General features: G+C 45.0%; 1 protein-coding gene across 1 annotated transcript in view; it reads right to left on the reverse strand.

The window, feature by feature from the left end:
- The window catches only part of REPS2 (RALBP1 associated Eps domain containing 2), a 169,064-nt gene that overhangs the window by 97,963 nt on the left and 48,696 nt on the right, over positions 1 to 22,405 (reverse strand). Inside the window, exons 2-5 of the mRNA XM_025201098.1 lie at positions 21,319 to 21,442; positions 10,746 to 10,894; positions 7,622 to 7,748; positions 4,187 to 4,278 (exon numbers count right to left, since the gene is read on the reverse strand). Coding sequence (XP_025056883.1) covers positions 4,187 to 4,278; positions 7,622 to 7,748; positions 10,746 to 10,850 — 324 coding nt within the window. The 5' untranslated portion in view covers positions 10,851 to 10,894; positions 21,319 to 21,442. The remainder of the gene's footprint in view (positions 1 to 4,186; positions 4,279 to 7,621; positions 7,749 to 10,745; positions 10,895 to 21,318; positions 21,443 to 22,405) is intronic.

Below are 22,405 nucleotides of genomic sequence, written 5' to 3' on the forward strand. Positions count from 1 at the left end.
GGGAAACACTTTTCTGCACGCGGGTTCTCTATAACAACGGAACACTCCGTCGTGCAAAAGAGCTGCAATTCGGCGGGAACATAATTTAGCGGTGCCGAAGCACACACAATCAAAAAATCCACAACTTTGGGTTGTGACACCAACATGTATAGAAAGAGAGAAGTCTGCAAAGAAATGTGTGGAGTCTCTAGCACTTCTTGCTGTTCAGAGAAAAATCTCTGCTTGGGACAAGTATATTTTAATAGAGTTGCGGGAGTGCTGTTTTCCACTTGTATTTACTTACATGTTGGAAAGTGTAGGAAAACATAGAACTTGTATAATTTTGAGTAAATGCTCTGTATTTGTCAGCAAATATTATTCAAAACTCTACAAACAAATCACAGTTTCAAACTAATTAAAAAAAAGCAACTTGTGTTTTTCTTCCAATATAGTAAAGCTTGTAAAATTGAATTGATAAGTTTTGCACAATAGTAGATAGATCAGAGGTGAAAAAATACTGTTAGAAAATGTTGACTACTTGTTAAAAAAAAAACCAACAAAAAAACCCCCCTGCAACTAAAAGCCACTTGGCTTTATTCTTGTTTTTGCTAAGGCCATCTTGCATAATCATAGCACAAAGCACAAAAGTGTTAGCTGCACCAACGACACCTTTACAGGACCTATAACCAGTCCTTACTGTAAATGAGTCAAGCCCAGCCCACTGGTAGACTTGATCATGGAAAAAATGTCAGCAACAAACATATATCCTTATTAATTAGCAGTAACTTTATATAAAGAATTCTTTTTCATCCTTAAAATTCTCTACCATTGCTAGCACTTGCTCAATCTTAACTTGAACAAGCCACTGACAGTCTTTGGTTGCCGGGGTGACACATTTTCAAGAGACACAACTGCACAACCAACAACATAAAACAGAAACTGTGTAAAATTCAGCCTTAAATACTTGCAAAAATCAAAATATTTATTGGCTCCTCCAGTATGAAGTGTTTATTAGAAACATTTTGGTGACTGACATTTTCATCGTTAGCCTCAAAATTTAGTTTACTGTTTGCATGGTTAATATGCTTTGAATATTTTATACTTCTAATCTCAGAGTTCAAGTATTCTGCATAAAGTCAGAGTGGCTTTACAGCATCTCTGTTTACCAATGCTAATTAAGAAACACTACTGTAGTGCCAGCTCATGAAGGATTTGAACCTGTGTTACTACAACCAGACACCAAGGCTCACCCTTATTGCCATCAGTTCTCCCATTACTAACTTTAGCCCTGGAACGCTCTCTCCAGAGGAAGATATTATATTTCTGGTTCTCTTCTCAGATGGCTATTCTTGATGGACAAAGAGCTTATGCCAGGTACTGGTCATTGTGAAATAAGAGGATAATTCCTTGCATGGAGAAGTGATAGGTTTTGAGCCTGAACAAAGGCAGTTAAGTTTAGAAAGGAATTTACAGTCCACAAAGGGCTCTTGGTCTGGGCACCAGAAATAAGGCATGATAGGGCTACTGATGGCTTATTTTATTAGGCTTTTTGGTGGAGTCATTTTAACAGGCTCAGCTGTCGGTCTCTTCTAGGGTTCATGCAACTGTTGTCATGTTTCTTTGTCTGTCAGATCTGCTGTGACTGGACTGATTTATTTATTCTGATAAAGTAGGTATTCTGATAAAGTAGGTATATTTTACCCATGTATAGTGGTCTGTACAATCTTACCACTTCCTAAAACAAAAGCACACTTGGGGAAATGGACCTTTTATAAGCATCTCTCTTTACAATTCCCATTTTACAAAATTCTAAAAGAAAGATGATAAAGTTGTTACAAAAATTAAAGAACATAATGCTCCACCAAATCAAACTCAGTACCATAATTCCACAGTTGACTGTATTGATGTGACAACCATTGGGGCATTGACAGTACCATGAATAACCACTTAACACACATTTAGTTAATCCACAGGTTCATTCACATCCTCTGGTCTACTTCATTAAATCTTTCTGATTCCACCTCCCTAACAAGTCATCTGACCTCCTACCTTACCCTTTCTGAAATACAATCATTCCATCAAAAAAGCCAATTTTAACTGAAAAAGAGTTCCAGGGAAACATATCTAACCATCTCCAGAAACCCAACTTCCTAAATCTCTTTAAAAAGTTGACACTGAAAGACTTGGAGAATGATACAAAAAATCATCACCAAAGCCAAATGACAGGCTCCAAATGTATTTTCCTTCTCTCCTGCATGTCTTTCATCTGAATTCACATATACATCAGGCAGGAATTTATTATGGAGTGGTGTTTTCCTATTTCCTGAGGCACCTGAGCTTTAGGAAAAGGGTAACTGCCTTAAATTGAAGCAGAACAAAAGCAAGCAAAGAAGAAAGAAAAAGAAAGGTTCTCCACTTTTGGTTGCTGTCAGTCTGACAAGATTAAAGGTCCACCCACTCTATCAGATTGCACTGGGGTGTCTGAATCCTCACAGTACCAACACTGTGCCATGCTACTATTCATAATACTTTAGCTGAACAGGTAGGTTGCATTTTCTGATTTTCACATAATCCTAGAAAAAAGTGTCAGGTACTAAAACAATGAGAACTACTGACCTTATTCAAATCAGCCAAGTGAGCAAATACTCTCCTAAATTATTCAAAAAGTTTAAAATAGAATGCAAGTAGCAGAAAAAAAGAAGAAACTGCATATTATAAATCAAACTATTCTGTTCATTCTGAGTGTATTACTTGCAAAACTTTCATCTACAAAATAGGAACATAGTTGCCAAGTGATAAATAGAAGTAAGTATTTAAAACTATTCTCCAGCTATTATATGATTCAGAGCAGGACAGCTTTGAAATATTTGCTGCAAAAAACACTAATGCATAAATGAAACATTGACAAATAGGATTTACAGTATACCATGTTCACCCCTCTTGGTAGAAAATATAAATACAAAATAATCGATATGTCAAATGAAAAGAAAAATACTTCTTGAAGAGTTCCAGTCTTTGGAATACTTAGCAGAGGTGTGGATGGAGAAGGAAGGGAATCAACACCAAGTGAAAAAAACAGTCTATTTCCATAAATTCTAATCTATGTATCTCCTTGTTATAGAGGAAGGATGAGAACACCTACAAAAAACAGCCATTTAAAAAAAAGAGGTAATTCACACAATAAACCCAGAGATTTCAAATAAAAATCCATAGTGTCAAAAACATTCTAACATGTTTTGTTCTGCGTTTTTTGCAACAAAAGAAATGCTCTGTTATTTTTCTGTAGGCAAGAAACAACTCAAAGGTAAGTGGCATTTTCCAAAGGGTGCTTGAGTCTAACAAAGTTGAGAGCCATTGCACTACAAGGCTGGTCTGATCAATAGGCTGCAAACGCCAGAGGGGAATATTAAAAATAAAAATTATTTCACAGATAATTTTTCACTTCTGAAAATAATCCTATAAAATAAGATGTATAAAACCTAGCTTTTACAAAATCTAAATTCTTGTAAATGAATCTCTGGAGTTTTTTCATTTACAATTTAGACCACATCTTGCTTGTCCCTTGCTCCTGGCTCTCACATGCCAGACCTAAAAATCTCCCCATGAAGCTACTCCAAGAGTTCTTGAGAGCAGCTGTGGGACAGTGGGAGAAGGCACTCCTAAAGCTGCTTCACTGATACCTTTTCAAGTTTGGCACATGAGCAGAAGCAAGTGAGTGGATCCTGGTTAGAGCATCCCTCCCAGACAGCACTGGGGATGGCTGTGTGCCTGTATCCTTACAATGGTATGCAGCTTCCCTGAGTACAAGTTATTTTAACAAAAATTGCTGCTGACAGATGTGGACCCCCCCCAAAAGCACTTTACCAGTAGAGAAAGTGTGCCAGTTGGATCTGGCTCACCCGTCTGTATAGATCAGGTGCTTCAGCAGGGCTTTTTGGTGCTTTTATCTAAAGCTGATTCAAGTGCTACTGAAGTGCACGATCTATACAGATTTTGGACAAGTCAGGTCTAAGTGTTGTGATGCCTCTTCTGGGCATGTACTGCGCTTGGTGTGGGGCATGCCAAGCTGAAAATAAAGCTCTGTTTTGTTCTGTTTTCTTCACATCTGTAAGCAGCCAATTAGACCTTCATGCATGTTACTCTTTTGGGTTCATTGTTGTTGTTGTTGTTGTTGTTGTTATTATTAAACCCACATGTAAGACATTACCCTACTAAGTTGCCCATGTGCAGATTTGGCTCCATAATTCCCCACTGCTGATCCATCCTGTTGATGAGCAGAATGTCTGGATTCATAGGAAGCTAAAAGTTTAAAAAAAAAAAAAAGAAAATAAAGAAAAAACAATTAGGTTGCATATGAAAGTAGCAACTTAGCACTACAAGATGGAGGATTGCTATATTGAATAGTCTTGTCTCCTGAACCAAATTCTGCCTGCCTCCTATATTATTTCACAGTTACTCGTCAGGCATTAATAGCAGGAGTTGCCATTGCATCCTATCAGATTAACAACACTTGCTTTAAGGGTGGTTGTTGAAACGCATATTTACACAACCACCTGCAACAGTTCTGAAAGATTAGACTGCAGTAAACTGAATAATGAATGTGCTAAATTTTCAACTGTTATTCAAGGAGTTTATTTTTCACTTTCTTTTTTAAATCTAACAGTTTTAAGAAAACATTATCAAAGACAGAATTAAATGATAACATTTTTCTGCCACGAAATGGACTGAATTCAAAATATGGAAAATTCCTGAATGTCCAAGGTTTTCAGTCACTAATCATTCAATTACCAGAACATTTATACAATAAATAAATAAAAATAACCCACATGCTTTTAAGTACTCTCAAAAAATAAGTTTTGTGCTCCCTGCTCTACCTGCAGCAATTAAAGCTCATGCTAGGAAGCATGCTGGCATCAATTAGCATCATGTTCATATCCAAACATGGATGCTTTGGAGAGATAAGTTGTTCCAGGCTGAAGTTACTTTGAAACACAATAGTCCCATAAATCGCAAAGAAACTGCATGTTTTCTGTGTGAAAACAGAAAAGGCTATACCGGGTAATGTGTCTAGAATACTTAGAAGATATTGCAAATAATGAGGACAAAAAAAAAGTTAAACTGAGGTGTAAAACCTGCCATCTTCTAGATTTCTCTCATACATGTTAAGCAACGGCAGAGTAAGCTAGAATACCAAATACTGCACAGAATATAAGGACAAATGTCCAGACAGTTGACTTGAAAATTGCTAATTTCCTTGTACTTATGCTGAAGCCATATTTTTTATTTAAGCAAATTAAGGAATAAGAGGAATGATTATTTCCATTTACACAGAGCAAGGAGTCTCCCGTTCCATTGCAGCAAACATAATGGCATGTTTAAGAACAAGGATATTTTTAAAGTAGGATAAATAAGTGGACATAAAGGGAAGGAACCCTGAAACTCCTCCACATACCTCTGATTTTGAAACCTAATTTATTCTGCTAGAGTATCCTAACAGCACTTTTTTTCAAGGTGGCCACTATGATTCTCACACAACTTCAAATTCTCCTGATGGAAGCTGTAATTCAAGAAAACTTCAAAACTTGTCCAGGTTTCAAAAAAATAAAGCTTTTTTCTTTTTTGTAAAACAACCCACACGCTTTTATTCCCTGCTCCATTTGCAGCAATTAAACTTCATCCTAAGAAAAACCAAGTTGCTACGCTCTGTTTTTCTGCTGTACTAGTATCTAAGTTTCAACTTTGCAAATAGGCTTCAGTGTCAGAGAAGAGTCAGGAAGGAAGTTGTGAAATACACTACAGTACTTAGAGTCTGAATTAGAAGGTGAGACCACACGGCTTTGTGGTTCCAAGCAACAGAACTTTCAAAACTTACAAAAACAATTCAAACACAAACCCAGTTGAGGAATCTAATGCAGAAAGGATATTTTACAGTGTTCTATGGGCCAAGCTCCCTAATTTCAGATCATATTAAACATGAAATGGACTAAAAAGATTAACTTTGTGAAGCTGACATCACATTCCCTCTGCCACACCAAGGTTTCATGTTCGTTAAGTTGAGATCCCATGGCCTCCCCTCCCCGCTCAAGCTGCCTCAGTAGCTCCCAATCCACTATATAGTTTAGTATGTAACTGTTTAAGGCAGGGGTGGGCAATTATTTTGGCTCACAGGCCACAGAGGGAGTTTTGGTGAGCTGTTGGTGGCCGGGCCAGCACCCCCTGCACCCCGCACAACAACTCACCAAAACTCCCCAAGTGGCTCTGTTCCATACTTGGGCAGGCAACTGGGATGGGGCCACGGGCAGGCGGGGAGTGGCATCTGGCAGTGGGACAGGCGGGCAGGCCTGGGATCACAGCAGGGCCCAGGGCCCACGGCCCACACAACCCTGCAACACGTGCCGGTTCTGCAGACAGGGGCATGCGGGAAACAGACTGCATCTCTCCCTCGGGGCCCTGGCCCCACACTGTCACCACCCCACGATCCTGGGGTCTCCATAAAGACCAGCCAGGACCTGCGCGGGCAGGGCATGCAGCTACGCAGACAAAATGGGGCCATGGGCAGGCAGAGAGCTGCATCTGGGACCAAGTGCAGGATCTTGGGGCGGTGACAGCACAGAGCCAGGGGCCGGGACAGAGCTGCGATCCACCATCTGCATGTCCCAGCCTGCAGAACCTGCACCCATCACAGGGCTGCGCAGGCGGTGGATCATGACTCTGCCCCCACGCTGTCACCACACCACAAGCCACAATCCCCATCTGTGGGGCAGACGGACTGGGATGCCTGGGAGGCAGCGCCGGGTCCAGCAGTGGCAGCAGCCAGAAGCAGATGCCACTGCCAGGGCTGCTGGAAGCGAGTCTGCTGCTGCATCTGCCCAGCTCCATTGCAGCCCAGCCATGCACCATGGCTGCCCTCCGTGCATGGACTCGTAGGTCCCCTCGTCCCACCCGCAGGCCAGACAAAAATCCCTCAGTGGGCCAGATTCAGCCTGCAGAACATATTTTGCTCACCTCTGGTTTAAGGCTTATACACACCTCCCTCAAAAAAAATCAATTAATGACGTACTACTAACGTCAATAGCATTAAGATTAAGCTGAAAGTGCCTATATATATATTTCTCTATTTCATTTCCTCTGGGTTTCCATTACATTGGGTTCTTGTTTTTTTCATTCATGCCTCCCTGTTATTTTTGTTATGTAACCAGGGAGATTACTGTCCTTCCTTGCAAACAAAGCCTCACTATAAATCTGGTACAGCAGTCATTGAAATCAGGAGTAGGGTTTTGTTCTTTTTATTAAAAAAAAAATACTTACATAGTGAAACCATTCACAAGACTCAATTGCTAAGATATACTGCATGTAGGCTTGCCAAAAATGTTGTGTTAACCATCCTTTATGGACAGTTGCACACAAATCTACTCATGATAACTAATTTACAGGAAAGCAAACAGGAACACAGGATTGAATAATAAGACAGCAAAGCTGCATAAAATAAAATAAGACAGATTATGTTCCTAAGGACAGATACAATTCAAATCAGAAATTATTAGGCTAGTTCCTTGACTGCATTCTTGACTCAGAAGCACTGAAGAACGAAGAAAACAAAAAAGAACAATGTATGACTATTGCATCCTGGATTTTATCCTACCTCCATGCTTCTGTTCATGCCCACTCCTTGATTTGCTGTATCCATAACTCAAGGGCACTCTCTGGTAACTAGAAGGAGAAGCAGGAGGTGAACCGATTGGTGACATAGAGGGAGACTTGGTTTCCTGCTTCAAGAACAAACAGAAAAACAAAACAAAATTCTGAAAAGGCAACAGCATTAAGTTGAGCAATTGTACAAGCCAGTGAATCCCGTACAGGGTGACATACAAGACAGTAATAACTGATAATTCCCCCGTGTCCTTCATTTCTAAAAGAAGAGTCATTAAAAGGGGATGATGATGAAGCGACTGCTTGGTGTTGAGCCTGCTTCTGAGGAAATACATATGGAAATGCTTATAACAAATCATCAGAATGAACAATTTAACAAAAGTTTTCTTTCAGAGGTGTCTAGAAAAGTATTTTTTATTAAGGTTTCATATTACTAGACATTTTTTGATTTACAAATTGCATTTCAGTGTCTTTAAATGCATTCAACATTTCAGAACATATTTTTCCATTTTAAAAAAAGGCAAGAAGCTAGAAAAAGTCCATATTCAAAAGTTATAGGAATATTTAGTGTGTCAAACCCAAATGAGAGTTTGTTCCCTTTTCCTTGATATATACAGATAGCTTTTGTAGAACACATGAACCTGAAATACCTTATCAGAAATAATAATGTTCTATAGTGTAAAGATAAAACAAGAATTGTAAACTAAGAAAAGTTATAAGTTTGATAGCAGTGCTGTCCTATAATGACGTTATTCACACAAAACAGATGCATTAAACTCATATTAGACTCAGGATTCCCATACTTGTATTATGTCAACACAAGATAAATAACTCTTTGACTGTCAGGAGGCTATACATGCACACACACACACACACACACACACGCACACATACATTCTAACATTATAAAAGCCTTAGTCTGTCTGTCCGTAACGCTTTGAAAGCTTGTGGCCACAAACATCCTTGAATGATATTTGTGCCCGAAAGTTTACAAAGAACAATTTTCCCAACTATTTAGGTGATCTAATAAAAGACATCACATCTACCCAAAGAACTTTGTCTGTCTATACACACACTATATATCAATATAGATATATAGACATACACACAACACAACACTGCCACACCTCCCCTCCACACACACACACACACGCACTCTATATATAGATATATATCTATATATATCTATATATAGAGTGCGTGTGTGTGTGTGTGTGGAGGGGAGGGGAGGGGAGGGGAGGCGTGGCAGTGTTGTGTATACACACACACACACTATATTACATATAGTGTGTGTGTGTGTACACAGAACTGCCACACCCCACCCCTCCATACATATACACACACATTATACATACATACACACACACACACACTCTGGCCCCACCTGTCATCATGGCAGCGGAGCACCACCACCTCCTGTCTGGAATGCTCTTGAAGTACTCTGATTGGTTGTTTCAGACACCAACCAGAGTGTGCATAAAGCATTACAGACAGACAGGCTAAGTCTTTTTTTATATATATATATATATATATATATACACACACACACACACACACACACACACACACATTGTGGCGGTAAGGTGCCCCCACAGGCTCTCGAAGGAGAGAGTAGAGAGCCCACTGACCCCAGACCCCGAGAGCAAGGCCCCAGAGGGACGTATGTACCTCCCAGAGAGCAGCAGGAGCAGGGGCCGCGTTCGCGGCCACAGCCATGCAAACCGGCATTACGCCGGCTGTGGCATCAGCTGTTTCTGGCGAGGGGAACAGCTGAGCCAATCCCAGCGGCCGTATTGGCCACTGCGGGAAGGTTTAAAAAACCCGGCGGAGCGGAGACGGGGGGAGAGCCGGAGAGAGAGAGCACGGGCTGGCAGCTCGTGAGGCGAGCTCCGGCACGGGGAGGAAGCAACCCAGCCTGCGAGGCTCCAGCAGGCAGCCCAGGGAAGGGCTTTAAGCCTTCTGCAGCACAGCAGGAGGCAGACAAGCAGGTCAAGCAGGAGCACCCTTTCAGCCACCTGAAGAGGCATACACCCAGGAGGCAAGGGAGCTCCCTGCTTGCGTTAGGAGAGAGGAGGCAGCTGAGAATCTGACAGGGAGCTGGAATAAGGGGGATAACCCTACAGCTCCTCCTGACTCGGAGGAATATTTTCTATAAGAAAAGAAATCTTCCCCACGAAGGGAGGGAGAGTGACCAGAACCCAGGGAACCGGTCTGAGGCCGTCATACGGGGCCAGGAAACATCTCTAACGCATCACCCATTGGCTGGCGTGTGGACGGGGTGTAGGGGAGGCGGAGCCCCGTGGAACATCACGTCGGACGACCGTGAGTACCACCGTCTATCGGGAGGCCCATCCAAGCAAAGATCTCCACTGTAGACCCCTCTTAAAGCGCATTTAACATCCAAGTCGTGGCAGGCGAGTTGAGGGGAGGGGCAACACCCCGACAGACTACGCGGCAAGGGGGGGCGCAAGCTCCACATATATATATAAAAAAAAAAATACACACACACGAGTATGGTGTTTCGTGTGCGTGTGTGTAACATCACACACATCCCGAACGGTAAAAAATACAGATAATATAGACCTCTTTATGACACACTTAAATAAACAATTCAGAAGGTCAGAGTGGCAACAAAGATTGTGTCTGGGTGATTTTTTTTACAGAAGTTCAAAGAAAATCTTGGGTTTCTAAAAGTAGCCTGGTATAATACTTCCAAGAAGATCAGAGGAAAAAAGAATGTGGTAGTTTTTCTGTTCTTTAAAAATAAAGTTTTCTAACTGTCCGTCTTTACTTTCCCCCTGAACCCACTCTAGCAAATGTTAGGAACATGCCATATAGGCATATTTCTAAACAATTATTTAACTCTTATAGAATTATGTAACATAGATTATTAGAGTTAAATGAATAAAATCCTTTGGGATTATAGTCGGTATGAAGGCATATCAAAACAAGGTCATAATCTGACCAACAATTTTTCACATGTATATAAATCAACTTTGCAAAGCATACCATTAAATTAATGGAGTAAGCATACATTTGAAGTTACCTGTTTTAAGGACTGGGCCCAAAATGCTTCTTACACAGTAATAAGTTTACTTTAACTAGAGATACATTACCTGTTTATCTCCTTCATCTGCTCTTTTGAAGGAATTTTTATCCAAAGCTGTGTGTGGAATCTGACATTTGGCTCCATGGATTTCTGCTGGAGTCCCATATCTCATTTCACTGTCATTTTTCAATGCCACAAACCGGGGCAGAGGCAATTCTTCATTAACAGAAAGAAAAGTTCATATGAGACTAGGATGCAATGACAATCTTTGAAGCAGCATCATATTGCAAAAAACCCTCCCAAAACAAAACAAAGAAAACAAACAAAAAAAATCAACGAACAGTTATACTAGTTTGTTTTTTTTAATAGATTAAGAAGAATTACCAGAACACACAATACCATCCTATGGAAGTCCTGGAATGGTTTTAATCATAAAAGCAAATGTGAAGCTAAGTCAAAGGTATATTCACTAACTGTAGATATACTTTAGCACTACAGAGAAGAGGGAGGTTCTACTTGTATAATGTGCAGCAAAGTCTCAAACTGAAATTTATCTTATCCCTAGCTATCGCCATTACTTATGTTACTCAGGGTGGTCTAAAGAAAAACATAGCAAGTTCCAGTATAAACTGTGGGAGCAATAAGTTTATGGAGTTAAGATCACTTTGCTCTCCACACTTCCACATAGCAGAAATAAGATAAAACACTGAGTTCCAGAGACTGTTTCGAAGCCCAGTGAGATTGTACTGTCATATTGCCATCCTTTATCATAACTCAAAAGAGATGAAGAATAACACTTTATTATAATCAAATGCTTCTTGCAAAAATTCAATATTGCTCTGAGGAAACTTATCATATTGTTGGAAGCTTTCATTTCTCTACATAGTAACTTATTGCAACCAAACAAACAGAATAAAGCTTCCAGAAATCAAGTAAAACATGACAACAGCTCTGTAATCATTGATATATAGTTATTGCCATGAACAAGAGAAATCAATGCAGTTATACTGCTCATTGTTCATCTGCTTCAAAATACCTACTATATTTCAGAAGTAATTAGCACTGTTTTGGGCCCTGGAAACATTTCAACAGCAGCAAATGATGAGATATCAGTCTAAGGATTGTAAAGACCTTTGTTTACTCAAATGTATGTAGTGTTTCCAGGTGCTTTATAGGTAAAACATACATAGTAAGTCCCAGTAAAACTTCTGAAGGAGTTGATTTCTCTTCAGATTAACATTGGTATCCTAAAAAGAAATCCAGTGCAGCAGACCACCTAAAAGGGATAATCTTAATAGACCCAGCTTCTGACTGTCTCATTCCTGATCAAACAAACCCTGCTGGAGACTCACCAGGCTGCTGTGTTTGGATCCCAACATGCCTTTCTATGTGGATTTTGCCTGTTAAATCTGAGTAGAGTGCAGGCAGAGGCTTTGGCTCTTTGAACACCTCTTAGAGCACAGATCCTCCACTGAGAACTGAGACTGTACAGCCCAATTGTCTTTACCCTGAGCCTTATGCCATCTCTGCCAGACTCCTTAGTAGTTTACCACACCCTTTCCCAGACCTCAACCAAGTGTGTATTCTGAACTAACAAATTAACTTTTTAAGGAGAAATAACAGCCAATGGAGGGAAATGGACACAAGAGCCACAAACAAGCATTACATTTGTGCTGGGAGAAAAGCCTTTTTTTCCTGGCACAAATATCAAGTGTATGGCTGTTCAAGAGATTTCTTGTGGAGGAGAACTGGCTCTTCCCTAAGAAGCTACATTAGATACCCATGAGGAAGGTATCCAATACCTCCTTTCAATCCAACCTGAACAGCTGTATGTTTCTCTCTGGACAAAGATATCCAATATCCCCTTAAATTGGCCACACACTTCTAATGCAGTATTACTTGTCCTTCTGACAATTTCATCTGACCTTTGCAGATCTCCATCCCAGGATGGATCATAATCTTTAGCACGGATGGCAGTAACTGCAATGCCAGTGTCTATTTTGAATTTAATGATTCGACCTCTGAGGTCTATATTAATGTACAAAGTTATTGATTCTTCTATTGAAGATATAGTTCCTTGTAGCACAGGCTCATTGTCATCTGATGACATTTCCTCCTCCTTAATTATTTCTACCAGTCTGAATGATCTGCACTCCCTTACAACATCATCCACAGCCTCTCCCATGGCAAAGAGGAGGGCATTTACCTGGTATTCCTGTGTTCTTTTTGCTAAGCCTGAAACCATGCAGAACTGCTCAAACAAGGTGAGCCACCTGCATTCCCACAGTCACACTTCTCTAGTGGAGCCATCTGTGTTAAGGTCTCCACAGCTGCACTGGGCCAGAGTTTCCCAACCTCTGAGCCACGGCCCAGTACGGTACTGAGTATAAGAAACGGTTGGCTGCTGGTCCACGGTATGCTGGTCACTTCCAAACTGCAGTATGCTGGTCCGCAGTTTGCCGGTCCACGGTCTAAAAACATTGGGAACCAATGCACTAGGCTTTCAGCCCGTCTCCTCCCTGCCACAGTATACACAGCCTCTTCTTGACTCTGCACTTCAGCAGTTTTGCAGCTCATCTCTCTGTCTCTGTCTGTCAGGGCCAGATTAACACCTAGGTACATTAGGCACACGCCTAGGGCCCTGAGCTGCAGGGGGACTCGGTGCTCCCTTCCATGGCAGCGGCACGAACAGCCCCATCCGCCTCCCTTCCTTTCCCTTCCCTTCCCTTCGCCTCTGCTCCCCTCTGCTGGTCTCGCTGTGGCCGCTTCCTAGCGGTAGCTCCAAGCCAGTGTTGCCAAGTCCACTTACAATAAGCGAAATTGGGCTTGTTCTTTTAAAAAGTTGCTTTGATTTTTAGAGTTGCAGGTTTCAGGTTTTGGGGCTTTTTTATTTAAAGGTTGCTTACTTTTTGGCTTTTCTGTAACACAGTGGTTCCCAAACTGTGGGTCTCGACTGTAGAAACAAGATGGGGTCAAGGAAGGGCCCGGCCCTGCCAGCACACAGCTTCCGGGCAGGGCTGCTGCTGCTGCCACCCCAAGGGCCTGCGAGCCTACTCAACCTCCAGCTTGCTCCAGGCAACAGGTAGGGAGAGGGTGGGTGCTGGGATGGGGGATCTGCGAATGGGCAGGACCATGAAACCCACGCGCAGGGGGGTGGCAGGAGTGCGGAGCTCAGGTGGGGTGAGTGTGGGTGTAGGAGGGTGGGGAATGTGGGGACTGCCAACATTTTCCCCCCCATGGTGCACAGCCCCCGCTATTAGCAGTGGCAGCCCACGGGGCACTCATAGCCCACGCGCAGCACCGGCCAGTGCCGCATGGTTGAACACAGCCCCACCAGCCACCTCTCTTGCGCCAAGCTCCATGCGGCACATGTGCAGCTCCACGCTACCAGGGTAAGCCTGGAGCCGGCTGCCTTCCCTGCCCCTTGCTGTGCAGGTCACGGGAAGCAGGGGGCAAGGAAGGAAGCCGCCTCCAGCCCACACTGCTTCCCCCTGGTAGTGTGGAGCTGCGTGGGCTCATGGAGCATGGTGTGAGAGAGGCAATGAGTGGAGCTGTGCTCTTCGCCACTGCTGTGCAGTGCTAGCCAGTGCCATGCATCACAGAGCACTGGTGTCTGTGCAGGCCCCGAGGGCAGCTGCCACTGGCAGCAGGGGCTGTGCATCATGGGGGAGACTGTGTGGGGTGGGGTCTTCACAGGCTCAGGGGGGACCTGGTGGTTGCCTATAAGTACATAAGGGGTGTACATCAGGATCTGGGAGAACATCTGTTCACCAGAGTGCCCCAAGGTAAAACAAGGACCAATGGTCATAAACTCCTCCAAGACCGTTTCAGGCTGGACATAAGAAAAATTTCTTTACTGTCCGAGTCCCTAAGACCTGGAACAGGCTCCCTCCTGAAGTGGTGCAGGCACCTACTCTGAACTCTTTCAAGAAACGTTTGGATGTTTATCTGGCTGGGATCCTTTTACCCTCACTGCCTTCCTGCCCCTGGGGCAGGGGGCTGGACTTGATGATCTTCAAGGTCCCTTCCAGCCCTAACGTCTATGAAATCTATGAAAAACATACCCCTTTTTTCTCTCTATTTACACAACTGGTTTATCCCAAGTGCTAATGCGTGTTTTAATCCCATATGTCTTAGCATTCACAGAGCAAACCCTTAGGCCTATGCTTGTTTTCACTGTGAATCCATGCTCACTTGCACAGCTGAGGCTATGGATTACAGTCCACATTTCTCATTAAGGCAGACTCAGACTCAAGAACTCTGCAATGAGGATATAGCAATGAGGATATAATTAAAACTCATGTAACTAAACTCGAGCTTAGCTAGTCCTCAATGCCACCCCATAATTATTAGTGAAAATTTTCATCCATCTCCTTTCATATGTTGTTCAGAGGCATCCAAATGGTTTTTGCTGGCAAAACTGCCTTGCTCTCAAATATGGATTCCATCACCATCCTCCAACTGCTAAATGCATAAATAAGCCTGTATCAATCAGGGTACAATTTCCAGAGCCACAACAGTAGTGGGTAAGCTGGGTCACCTAAAATATCATACAATCCCCCCAGCAACCCTCGTGACATGTAACCAAAGCGCTAGTATGGTTATGGGTATAGAAATGGAGCTGTGTACAGCTCCACAGCATGGAGGGGCTTGGAAGGTGAACATGAATAACACAGGTTTTCTGGTGTGAGAGTGAGGAAAAAGGTAAGCACCGCAGAGGAGCTCTGAATGCTAATGCTAAAAAACATTGTTTTGTTTTGGCTGTTTTTCCTTTTGCAAACTCCTGGGCAAACTCCGCTGGTCTAACTCCGCTGGTCTAACTCCCCTTCCTACAGATAAACTTGTCAGAACAGGTTCCCTTAAGCTTCAGCTACTCTACTGGCCGTAAGTACTCTAATTTGAATAGAAGCTAATCATGGTGTCCCCAGTACGGAAAGGATGTTGCACTAGCCCTGAGAGCAGATGAGGAGTCAGCCATCTGCTGACCCCTTCAGAGATATAGTGATTTCAAACAATTTACCAGAATGTGTACATTGTAGATGGACAGATATACCAAATAGTTATGCTAACCCAAAGTCCAAAATAAATGTTCTGGTTTTGAACATCTCCTAGATAACTGCTACGGTTTAATTTTTGCACCTTGTTGCTGCTCTTTGTTTAAATACAACCCTTTGAAATACAAGGTTTATATGGCCCCCTCTACATGTTACATTTAAGGAGCGATTAACCAGGTAATCACGCCTTAAATTGTGACCCAGCTACATGTTCAACCAATTCATGGTGTGAAAAAGCAAGCAATAAGCTATAAAATTATTCCACAAAAGTGTGTAATACCTTTTTAACTTGTTCTAATCACACCATTAATTGAACATGTGGCCAAGTGCTCCCCTGTGTCTCCCCATCAACTGAGGGGCTTGTAGCAGGGACAGTGTCTTCAGCTGCAGGGCTCACAGTGAGGAGAATGCTGCAGCCTTGTGAGGTTAGGGGCTCACAGTGTGGGCAGCATTCCCAGTGCTGTTCCCACTGCAAGCCCCACAGTCCACGCTGGCTGCAGGGCTCGCAGTGCGGGTAGTGCAGGGAATGCTGCCCCCACTGTGAGCCCCACCAAGTCCCGTTAGCTGTGGGGCTCACAGCAGGGGGAGCCCAGGATGGTGTTCCCAGGCTCCCCCTGCACCAGGAATAATACACAATGGGATCTAATGCTTGATCCACACAATTGTACCTCCTGCTATGCCACATGTGCATGGCAGGAGGAGCAACTGTGGGATCATGCATTAGATCCCATTGTGCCTTTCCCTTCATGTTTCCCTGCATGCGCCTTTTCTCTGCACTTGAGCTTGATGATCAAATCTATGATCCTGTCCTTAGATCAGGCTTGTCCAAAATATGGCCCGCGGGCCACCATGTGGCCCGCCAAGCCATTTTCTGAGGCCCGAGGTCCCTTGTTCAGGACAGGCGGGTGGGGGAGGGGAGGGGAGCTGCTCCCCCCTGCCGAGCCGGGTTCACGTGACCTCCCACGTCACATGAGCTAGGTCCTGCTGCTGCCCTGAGGGCTGCGTAGCATGGAGCTGCCCTGGCCGTGCCTGACGGGACGAGCTGGGGACAACGCCTTAGAAGTATCACTGGCGTGGCATGGCTGGGCTGAGTGGATGGCAGGATGGCCAGACGTGCCCCCCTTGTCCTGCCCCGGGACCTCCAGTGTCCTGCTGGCTCCGGCACATGCCCCCCGGGCAGGCAGGAAGGGATCCCCCGGCCCATGGTGCCAGCAGGGGCCACGCTGGGCATGGGGGCGGTGCTTGGCCTTGCTCGGAGGGCACGGGGCAAGGCGCAGGGGCGAGAGCACGGCCTGAGCCCGCTGCCCCCGCCGCCCTGGGACCGGGACTTCGCCTGGGGCCGTGGTGGCACGGTCCAGCGGGGTGCAGGGACCTAGCAGACGCCCGGCCGGTGCTGGTGCCGGTGTTGCGGCCTCCCCGGGCCAGGGGCTCTGCTGGGTCCTGGCATCCCGTGCCCGCTGGATGCACCTCGCCGCCCGTAGCCCCAGACAGGCAGGGACCGACCCTGCCACAGGGGGGCTGTGGCTGCAGGGGGAGCTGGCCGGGTCGCGGGGAGGCAGCCCTGCACGGGCGGGCGGCCGGGGGAGGCTCGCGCAGGCGGGCACGCACCCCCCCACACATGGCTGGGGCAGAGGCAGGGGGTGAACACGCGTGCACACACAGGCAGGGATGAGCGCAGGTGGACGGGCAGGCAGGCAGCATCCAGGGGTGAACACAGGTGTGCACACACATGTGCACACACCCACGCACTCAGAAACACACATGCATGCACATATGTGCATGTGCACACCCGCCTCCACACACACACACACACACACACACTCACACATACACAAAAGTCATGGGCACTACATGCACACACGTTCTTGTGTACACCCTAGGCCATATAGACCGAGAGGAACGAAGGCTCAAGGTGAAGAAGCACTACCCACATGGTGGCACACGCAGGTACTGTCATGTCACTCACACACCTGGGCATATCTGCACAGACACTCCCGCCGCCCTGGAGTCACCTGCCATGCATGCACAATCACAACAGCTCTACAGCATCACACACCTTGCAGAGTGGCCCCAGAGCACACAGTGGTGCACTCACAGGCACTCACAATTATGCTTACGCAGTTGTGCCCAACCACACATGCAGCACCGATTCCTGCACAGCTACCTGGGAGGCATATACAGCTTAGAACTACACACAACTGCAGCAACGCCATCACAGTCACACCAGCAGATAGCTTCTCTAGTACCTATGAACTTAGCCTTGCTGAATCAGTTGCTGTTCTACACAACTCCACACAACCACAATTAACCAGGTACTTAATTGCACCACACTTCTGAAGACAGTGACACAGGAATAGGCACACAGATCTGATACTGCACGCACACACACACACACACACACACACACACACACACAATTAGAGCATGGGGCCTGGGACTTTTACCTAATCATGTCCTGCCTTGGGGTCCTGGCTGTAGGGGAACACATCGCTGTGGTTTGGAATGGAAGAGACCGAGTGGGCACTTCTACGGCTCACCATCTCTCCTCCTCCAGAGTGAAGGTTTTATGTAGATCAGGCTTGTCCAACATATGGCCCGTGGGGTGATAAAATATGAATATGGCTTACCGGCCACTGGGTGATAAAAAGTTCATGATTTGGCCCCACATTCAAAAAGGTTGGACACCCCTGCCTTAGAGGCTTTCAGAAAAGTTGTGTGGACATTTGGTTCCCTGGGGACAACTATTTCCCGGGGAACACCTGTGCCACATGTGCTCTGGCACATGGCAAGTTACCCAGCAGCCTTACCTGGGGTTCTGGGGGCCACCTGGACTGCACCAGTGGCGATTCTGCTGTGCAGAGCCTGGCCAGTAGCCACAGTGCAGCTCCAGCCAGCCCAGCTCCACTTCTGAGCAGTGCATGCTGCCCCCACATGCGGTGCTCTGCTTTTTTTCCTATGGGTTTTTTTGACCCCTGGATATCTGTCACAGAGCACGGTGGTGCCCTACTCCTGAAGAGGGGAAAACTGCTAGGGAGGGAGCCCTAGCAGTGACTAAGGAGCCCAGCTGTGGGTTGCTAGGGCAACCAATGAAGGCCAGCTGACTGGAAGGGGCCGGGCCTGGCTCCCTTTATAAACCCAAGGAGCTGAGGCCAGGGGTAGTTCCCTGCCAGCAGTCAGAGAGGCAGAAGTTCCTGGAGTAATGATGCGAGAAGCAGCGAGACCCACAGGTACTGCTTGAGTGGAGTTGACCAGTGTTGTTGTAGCCAGGCGGCTTGTGTTTGAGTTATAGCCAGGAGGCTCAAGTTTGTGTTGTTTGCTATGACCGGTGGTTTGGGTGAGGCTATTAGGGGTTGGAGGAGGCCTCATAGGGGACTCACAGTGGAGTGCGAGGACCCCAGCACCAGCGGGCGCAGCGTATGGGGTACAGAGACCCCAGCCCCAGGAAGGGGGCAACATTATTGGAAAGCCCAAGTGTGGGCACGGCAAGCCCCAGAGAGGGGAGTGCATTATTGAGAAGCCCAAGTGTGGGCACGGAGAGTCCCAGAAAGGGGGCAAGAAGCCCAACTTGGGTGCGGCGAACCCCAGAGAAGGGGGGCTGAATTTTTAAGAAGCCCAAGTTGGACACGGAGAGCCCCAGAAAGGGGGCAAGAAGCCCAGTTGGGCATGGCGAGCCCCAGAGAGGGGAGTGCTATTTTAGAAGTCCAAGTGTGGGCACTGGGAGCCCCTAATAGGGGGCCGCATTATTGGGAAGCCCAAGTTGGGCACTGTGAGCCTCAGATAGGGGGCAGCATTTTTTAGGAGCCCAAGTGTGGGCGCTGGGAGCCCCTGATAAGGGGCCGCATTATTGGGAAGCCCAAGTTGGGCACAGCAAGCCCCAGACAGGGGGACAACATTTAGGAAGCCCAAGGGTGGGCGCAGAGAAGGAAAGTCCAGGGAGAACAGGAAGGGGCCAAAATAGCGAGAGAAGTTAGACAACGATGATTCCATTGGCGAGGTGTGGACTGCGGAGTAGGGGAGGAAACAGAGCCGCAGATAGCACCCCCTTAGGGGGGGCAGTATTAGGGCAGCCTCCTGCTAGTTAATACTAATTAATCAACTAAGATCAAGGCATGGCAGGTGAGTAGGCGGGCGCTAGCCCCAGAGACAGGTGTGTGGGCCACATTAAGGGCGGCCCAGAGCAGTGACCTGTCACAATATCCAAGGGTCAAAAAACTTCTCTATGCTGCTCCCTTGCAGTGCAAAGAACAACTGAACGTGCGGTATGTGGCACCACAGACATGTCTGCAGAGCCACATACCGGACTTGTCTGGTCATGGCCATAAAGGTTAGAATCTGGGATCTTATGCAGTGCAGTTTAGAAAATATATATAAAAAAGAAATTATTAGAAATTATTTAAAAAATAGGAAACTTTTTAGTTTGGAGTTAGAACGTGTCACACTCTTGGACCCCATCTATCATTCTGTTAGGAAAAATATACAGCAAGGTTTCAAAATGTAGTACTGGCATACTGCAGATTTCCCTGTCTTGGGCTGATTTTGCCAAAGGATAGTATTAATACCCTGATATGTCCAGTGCAACTGAAAACCTATGCTCACTAATATTTTTATATTCTGATTTATACATGAATCCTTTGCTGGATTTCAGTCATACGTAGAATGACAAACTGGCACAAGATGGCTCTAGAAGTTAGAACTTCATCTTCTATCCAAAGCAGTCTACATTTTAAGTATTCAAATCAGCTTCTGACTACAGTTGTCTTTGGTTGGCCATCTAGTTGGTGGGAGTGCTGTAGAAGTTATGCTATCTAGACTGTCACTCTCTCTTTCCTATATCAGACTGACATCATCAGCCCAGCAGAACAATCTGAAGGTTGAGTCTTTTACTTCTGGTCTGGCATGTGGCAGTATATAGTTATATTCACGTATTAGCTATTAAAAGTTTTACAGGTAAAAGCATTGTTTCATCTTGACCACTTTAGAATTTTTTTTTTTTTAAGTTTCTTGAAACAAGCATTTTTCCACACAGAAGTGCACTGAACATTTATTTCAATGGACAATGAAAAACAAATGCATTTTCAATTATCCTCAACATAAACACTAATGTTACTTGATAATAAGGCAAGGTTTTGCCACTGTGCTTAATGCCCATTTATTTCCATTTGAAAAGGAACGCTTAAGTTCTTCCAGTTGAGACAAATCCCGTATTCCTCAAGAATCCTAGTAATATTTACTCCATGCAAATATATCAGTCAGCCTGAGCAGAACAACTTTTAAGTTTGGAAATGAAGATGAGTAATGGTGGCAGAAATGAACTCATAATCATGACAGCCCTGTTGGCTTGTTGCTTTTGTAATGCTTTTCTACAGGAAGAAACAATTAATTCTCCATGAGTTCACTATAATTCTCTATCTATAATTTATGGATAATAGAATTACCTTCTTCACCTGTCTCTCCCTGCCTCTGATAGGATTTTGATTTAGTTTTATCTAACCCTGCAAGTAAACAAAGCAAACAGCGTACAGTACACATGCAAGAAATTAAAGAACACCACCTTTGTAAGTAAACTAAGCAAAATGAGCTGCTTACCACTCTTAATGCTCTCTAGCTGTACCGGGAGACCAGACTGTGCTGCAGCGATTAATTTCAGAGCAACATAAAACTGAGCAGGACCAAAGTAACCCACACGTTTTGCACCACACAGTTCAGTAATCTAGGAGAGAAGAAACACAACCTTTGTATAAAACTTCTCACTGGTTCATTATAGACAACTTGATTAGCATTGAGTAATGAAGTGAAGAAGTTTTGCGGAACTGAAACTCTCAGGTACGTTTACAACTCTGTTAAAACTAATCAGGTATATTCTGTTTACTTGCATGCCCATTAATGTAAAATAGATATCTGATTACTTGTTACCCCTTCCACTACTGCACAGTGTTAGCATAAACATGGGCAGATAGAAGATTTATAAAGCGGGGTGCAGAATACCGCCCTCATACCATGGTAGGGATGAAGGCAGGGCACAGTTGGAGACTTTGGGCTTGGGAGGTGGGGGGCACAGGGGAGCAGACGTAGGAAGCAGCCACAGGAAAGAGGACCTGGCCCTTGCTGCCATGGTCCCAAGCTGACCCAGGCACATAGGGAACCCTATATAGCTGCTCTTATCACCTGCTGGGCAGAGGGGTGGCTGCAGGGAGCAGCTGCACACGGTGTTGGACTTAGCCACAAAGGCTGCAGACCAACGTTAAAAAAAGGGTGGCAGGGCTTAACTGGAAGGAGCAGCTTCCAGTAAGTGCTTTACTGGAAGAAGCAGTCCCTGCACCAAGCCTAGAACATGCTCAAAAAAGGGAAAACGCCATGTTAGTCTGATCTGGCTCTGCAGCAGATTGGGCACTTCAGCAGGGCTTTTTGGTACATTTATTTACCTTTTAGCTAATGGATAAAAACTCCAAAAAAGCTAAAGTGCCCAATCTCGGCAAGCTGGGTTCAACTAACACAATGCCTCTTCTGGGCATGCATTGGGCTCAGAATGGGGGCACATCAAGTTTATAGTAAAGTGCTGTTCTTTTTTGTTTTGTTTGGTTTGGTTTTTTTACACATCTGTAAGCAGCCAAAGCAGTGGCAGAAAATGGGTTCCTCTTTCCTACGCCTGCTTCTCTGCTGGCTTTCTGCCTAC

This window comes from Alligator sinensis, unplaced genomic scaffold, assembly GCF_000455745.1.
Source record: "Alligator sinensis unplaced genomic scaffold, ASM45574v1 scaffold583_1, whole genome shotgun sequence".
NCBI lineage: Eukaryota > Metazoa > Chordata > Crocodylia > Alligatoridae > Alligator > Alligator sinensis.